The sequence below is a fragment of the Drosophila guanche genome, unplaced genomic scaffold (assembly GCF_900245975.1).
Source record: "Drosophila guanche unplaced genomic scaffold, DGUA_6, whole genome shotgun sequence".
Taxonomy (NCBI): domain Eukaryota; kingdom Metazoa; phylum Arthropoda; class Insecta; order Diptera; family Drosophilidae; genus Drosophila; species Drosophila guanche.
In genome coordinates, this window is record NW_022995746.1 from 1,885,310 (window position 1) to 1,891,252 (window position 5,943).

Genomic DNA, 5,943 nt, shown 5'->3' on the forward strand with positions numbered 1-5,943 from the left:
AGACCCCCAGATTGGTATTCGCGGCACCTCGTGGACCGCGTTCGGTTCTGGCTTCTCAGGCGAGGCTCAATTATAGCTTTGATTTAAATCAGTCTACTGACCCCAAAAGTTCAGCTGCGGAAATTGCAAATTTAATAATTGACTAGGCAGGCAGCAGCAGCAGCAGCAGCAGCTCTTAGAGCTCCAAAATCAAAATCAAAATCGAAGCACCAACTGAAACTGAAACTAAAAACTCAAAACTGAAGCTGTAAAAACCAAAAGAGCAGAACCAGGGGGCTTATTAATGCGATAACCTTGGCTGATTTAATTTTTTGGTTGCGAGCTGTGATTATCCATCCATCCGACAACAACAGACAACAACAACAGCAATAATAACAATAAAAGGAAAAATCAAACGAAAACTTGTACAATTTCGACACTAAACTGCAAGCTCTTCCGACTCCGCTGCAGCTTCTACAGAGGCTGCCTGTGATTTCCCCCTGTCCCTGCCCTTAGTAGTGTATTTAATTAAGAGATTGAGTGGCTTTAACAGTGTTGAACAATGGCTGGAGCATTGCAGCCTAGCACGAGTCGCATCTACACTGGGAGAAATTGCAGAGTTTTGGCCAGCGGAGAAGGAGTCCTTCGTTTGGGAAGTTTTGATTATCATTTTGGTTGATGGGAAACTGAGAAGATAAACGAGTCTGCTTAAAGAACTCTTAAGTGCAACAGTTCTCTATACATTCTGAGCTGAAGGAATTTCCTTAAAGAGAATGAACCATTTAGATTTCATTCAATTAATTCCTAGACCATTTCCTGATTCGAAATGGGTCCCTCTTTCATCATTTATGTATGCAAAACTGTGCTCCTATAATTAATATTATTTTGAATTGTAAAAGCCCAGAGAACGATGTGCTTAAAGTGCTCATCCAACTGTCCCCATGGAATGAATAACTTTGAATTTAATTCCCATGCAAAATCATATTTTCTCTGCTTAAAAAAGTTCCCGTAAGTAGTGCACATCCCACCCAAAACCTCATCCCAGCACAGGATGAACCTCCATGTACGTGCTATGTTAGAATAAGACCCCCCTGCAGTCTCGCATGACCTTGATGCTGTAGCTGGAAGCTGAGGTGTTCAGCTGCACACACCATGGACCGTGGGCCAAAAGGTGGGAGTGCACCTCCAGCTGGAATGCAACGCTCTAATGTTAGTCCCCGAAGTACACAGTTTCTCGGAGTTGATTAAAAAAACTGCAAATTGCAATCGCCCCCAAAAAATATTGTTTCGAGTGCATTTTCATCTCATAAACCATAACAATCAGTGTCGGAGTCGGAGCCGGAGCTGGGTAGAGGAGTCTTTGGCCATTGAACAATGGATGACTGGCCGGAGCTGGAGACGCGGCATCGCTGCTGACTTGGGCTGACTTTTCAAAGTCAAAAACGCGATTGTATCATCAGTTTTTGGGGCGCGTTCGGCGGGCTCGGCGGCTGCTAGTTGCTAGTTGCTGGGTTGCCGGCTTGCCTGTGATTTTGTGCAGAAGTTGCAGATAAGCCGCCACAAAGACAGTCAGTCACGGGGGGAAACAATGAGCCAGGCCATGGAGTCGGCAAAAACAATCGAATCAATTCATTTTTCTAGGGCGTACTGTGCCACTTGAACGTTGAACTGCAGACGCCCCAATGCTGACTACCGACTGACGACTCCAGCGGCTCTTGGCTGTTGCTGGGGTCGTTTACGGGTCCGGGGTCTTCCATCTTGTGCATCTTTTTTTTTGTATTTCGCTCAACGTGGTAGTTGCCATTGTTGGCAAAGACGGAGGCAGCTAGCAGCTAGCACTGACTTGCTCTTGATCGTGCCCCGGCACTAGTCATTTTTAATTTTTCAAGATTTTTCCAAGCAAAAGTTTTATTCGTAGCTCTTTGTCTTCCATGGCTTTTCCGTGGCGCTACCTGGCTGGCTGCTGCCAGTCTCGGCCGTTTCGCAATCTGAACTCTATAAATTTCGGCTCGTTCGTTCGGTTTGTGGTGTGTGAGATTTATGGGTTATGGGGAGCCAAGCCAAATGTTCTGGCGAGATTCGGGCAATTCAATTAGATCTAAATGCTGTCAACATCTAGGCACTAATAAGCGGAGGAAAGGGGCAGGGTACGGCGCAGAGAGTGTGCTCTCCTCTCAGCCAAGTGTCGTCTGTCTGGCCCGTGTCTGTGGCATAATGTTGTTGCATAATATTTTATGCATGCAGAGAGCTGGCAATATTGCAACATGTTGCCATGTTGCTCCAAACTGAGGCCCGCTGCCGCTGCCGCTGCTGCTGCTGCTGCTGCCTCTGATGATGATGATGATGCATAGCCCCAAGAATCGCAGCGACAGCAAACGCTTTGGCGCCCCTCCCAGAAAAGCAAATCCTGAAACCTTTCAGACTGTGCTCAAAGTGTGTCGAATATTCAAGTGAAAATTCATTCCAGCTGCAGGAGGAGGCTGAAGCTGAGGCTGAGGCTGAGGCGGAGGGGTGTGGTGTGTGTGGGGCTCCTCAGAGTGCGGCGCTTCGCTGACGTTGGTGTCTCTGCCCATACATGCTATCTATGTATCTCGACAGTACGGGGTACGTACGTAAGTATCTGTATCTGTGCGCATAGGTGGGTTGCTCTCTGGGGCTCCAGCTCTACCTCTGGGCCTCTTGGTCTGGTATGTATTTGATTAGACGGCGACGGCGACGGCGACGGCGACATACGGGCAGAGGCAGAGGCAGCGGCAGAGGCAGGCGGCTGGGAGGCAAACTTGATCGCGTACGATTTGTTGTTGTTGTTGTTGTTGTTGCTGCTCTGGCTCTTTAAGTCGAACAATTACATTTTAAGCGTAGCACAACCTTGGATGCCGTTATATTTTTGCAGTTGGTTTGGGCGTGTGCACCAACCACCACCACCACCAGCGCGCACACACAGAGCGCGCGTAACCCAACAGACATTTTTGGCGTGCAGAAAATGCAGCTGCTCCTAGACTGCAGCATTCCGCAGTAAATTATTGGTTTGAGCATTACGTTTGCTTGCAGTTTTTAGTTCGAGTGCAATTTAAAGTTTAATTAAGAACTTGAATAAATTTCAGTGTTGACTAACGTTCTTGTCGCTGCTCAAAACTTGTGTAATTTTGCCGTCGCGCAAGTTTGAACTCATTCGACATCGAAAACACAAATCTACGCGTAAGCCTGGGTGGCACACAGCAGGTTTCTATCCACTTTTTGAGATGTTGAATATCCTTTGCGGATCCCTCCATCACGCCAAATGCCTGTAGTCCTTCAAAGTTCGTTATGATGTAGCCATTGATGCCACGCCTTTGACAGCGCTTGACTAAGCGAGCGGTTAAGTGCGGCAAAATGATGCCCAATAGCGTGAACTCTGTTAGAACTAGCTCCAAGGTCTTCGTGTGCTTAGCTCTCTGATAAATACAAAATTGTTCAGGATTGTCCTTTCTGTAATGAAGGAATACGTATAATACGTCCCGGATGTATCTATATTCAACTACTTGTTAGAAACTTGTGCCTCAGAGTCTGAACTCGGACCCATGGCGAGCCGCTTGCTTGCTGGACTGTCGTCATAGCTAAGTTTTGTTTCCATTATGAAAATTGCCACTATTTAAGAATAATTCTAAAAAATATAACGTTTTCTTTTGCGAAAATTTGAGATGTTCGGGAACTATTTTGAAGTGTAAGTTTCGATTGCAGGGAGATATTTTTTCAAAGGTTACTTTTCAGCTACAAAAATATGTAGAATATTTGTCAAGAAATTAATGTTTCCATGTTCTAAGATCGTCTTTCCCTGCCCTACAGCTGAGATCCTACCAAACTTCCCCGAATCAACAACCCAAACCAAAATAAGTTACCTGCAAAAATGTTCCCTTGGTTATGTGTCCGCCGCATACACCGCTGGGCGAAACACGACTCAGCAATCTGCAAACGTCGCTTGGCGGCTATGACTTCGACAGTCGACAGTCGCCGCGATCTGAGCGGCCAGTCCCAGTCCCAGACCCAGACCATGCCAGCACCAGACTCGAGACTCGACGCGATCGGAGCCAGACCCCAAGACCCGTTCCCGTTCCCGTTGCGTCCCTGTGCAGAGCAGATCGGAGCAGAGCTGAGCTGAGCTGAGCTGAGCTGAGCTGAGCTGCGCTGAGCTGCGCTGAGCAGACCAGACCAGACCAAAAGCGAGTCGACCACACCCGCACACTTCATTATTTTTATGTCGCCTGTGGTGGTACGATTTAAACGACAAACGCGGCAGCCAGCGCACAGACCAGACATTGGGGGAATGGAATGGATCGAAACGGAACGGAACGGAGTTGGAGTTGAAGCCCAAGCTGAAGCCAAGACACGACATTCAAAGGCGGAGAGAACTTCCCAACAAAAACAAAATAGACAACAAACAAAATAGAGCCCAAAAGCAAGCCAAGAAATTAGACGCATTCGACGTTTTGGAACGAGCGACAAGTCAAAGTAGCAAAAGAGCCAGGCACAAGCCCAGATCCAGACTCAGAGACCCAGCCTTAGAGACAGACTCCAGCTCCAGCTCCAGCTACGATCCAGCTACGGCAGCGTCTTGTGGCACGTTGCTCCTTTGGAGCCAGGGCACATCTCATGTTGATGTTACAATTGCTGCCTTCTTTTTTCCCTCTTCTGCGCTTTGTCTTTTTGCGATCGTGCGCCAGTTCAAATGTGCCTCTAGTGGGTTTGGAAATTTGTAGCGCCCAAAAGCCAAAAAAAAAAAACAGCAAGAGAAAAAAAACAGAGAGAATACCGCTGCAGCAACAACAATTACCCACAATTACAACAAAACTTCGTTAGTGGCCAGAAAGAGATTCAAATGCACGCAGAGAAATGGTTGGGGCTGCTCTATGATATCTTAAGTTGCAAGTTAAACTCACTGGGAGATAGTTTTTGCAGGTTAAAAAGTCTTGAAATGTGCTCTAAAATTTACAAGAGATTTATTTGGGATAGAACAATGTATCTCTTTAATGTATCTCCAAAGAGAATCAATTAAAGCCGTAGGAATAATAGTTTAAATATTTAAAAGCTTCCCAATTCATTCTTTAATCTCCCACCCAAAGAGCACCCTCTTTTCTTTCAGTGCCTCGAGTGTGTACCCCCCAACATGATGGCGCAGCTTCAGTTTCAACTACAGGCCCAAACGTTCCTCTCCAAATTTTCGACTGTCGACTCTTCGGGGCGTGCAGGCTTCAATGTAATTTATCTTGATGTTTAAATCAATAATAACGCCGTCAGTGTGCGTTTGCTTTTAGCGACTTTTGATCGCTTTACCAACGAAGCAACGAACCATCCATCCAGTCAGTCAGTTATTGAGTCAGGGAGTCATTCAGTCACTCAGTCAGTCAGAGAGTCAGAGAGTCAGTCTTTCATCCAGCCAGCTCTTGCATTAGATATTTTAATAGTTGCCATGGCTGTGGTTTGTTGCTTGCTATTATTGTTATTAGTTTTATTGGAATATTTCAATATGCGGAGCCGCCGTTTGTGCAGAATTATTAAGGCACGAACAGGGGGAAAATTACGACTACGATGACGCCGTTGAGTGTTTTCCATAATTATTGCCATGGGCTATGGCTCTGGCTCTGATCTGGTTTCATTCTGACTAGGTTTCCTTTTGGGTTACCGTCCAACTGTCTGTCTGTCTGCTCGTCTGAGGGCTGGCATGCCGCCGTAGTAGGCCGCATTTTGGAGACACGATTCTGGTCTGGTGTCTACGCCTTTTCGTCTGCCACTGCCTGTTGATCTTTTACCAGTTTTATTTCTAACTTTATTTCTGTTTTTTTCTCCCGTTTGCTCCATTGTTCAGTGGCTGAAGAGCTGCCTCGCTGAGGTTGCCTGAGGTTTAGCTGCATTTAGTTGTGGGCAGAATTGTTTCGTAATTGTAAAATATGTTGTTATGCTTTAACTTGTTGCCTGCTGGCTGCTGCG

At 46.4% G+C, this 5,943-nt stretch overlaps 1 protein-coding gene and 1 long non-coding RNA gene across 2 annotated transcripts; both read right to left on the reverse strand.

Annotated features, from left to right (window-relative positions):
• Nucleotides 1-410, reverse strand: LOC117581882. Its single transcript, XR_004573685.1, has 2 exons — nucleotides 215-410; nucleotides 1-114 (listed from the first exon to the last, which is right to left on the reverse strand). It is a non-coding gene; the product is annotated as an uncharacterized LOC117581882 (long non-coding RNA).
• Nucleotides 411-3,037: 2,627 nt separating this feature from the next.
• On the reverse strand, nucleotides 3,038-3,685 carry LOC117581881. The gene is made up of 2 exons (XM_034269347.1): nucleotides 3,501-3,685; nucleotides 3,038-3,447 (listed from the first exon to the last, which is right to left on the reverse strand). Exons 1-2 carry the CDS (start codon nucleotides 3,590-3,592, stop codon nucleotides 3,090-3,092), a joined length of 450 nt encoding a protein of 149 aa, XP_034125238.1. The 5' UTR covers nucleotides 3,593-3,685; the 3' UTR covers nucleotides 3,038-3,089.
• Between the last annotated feature and the right edge of the window lie 2,258 nt (nucleotides 3,686-5,943).

Bases quoted from the DNA above. Each gene is read 5' to 3' on its own strand.
- LOC117581881 (XM_034269347.1), bottom strand. From the start codon at position 3,592: ATGGAAACAAAACTTAGCTATGACGACAGTCCAGCAAGCAAGCGGCTC. The intron at 3,448-3,500 runs GTAGTTGAATAT...CCTTCATTACAG, and splicing joins GAGGCACAAGTTTCTAACAA to AAAGGACAATCCTGAACAAT.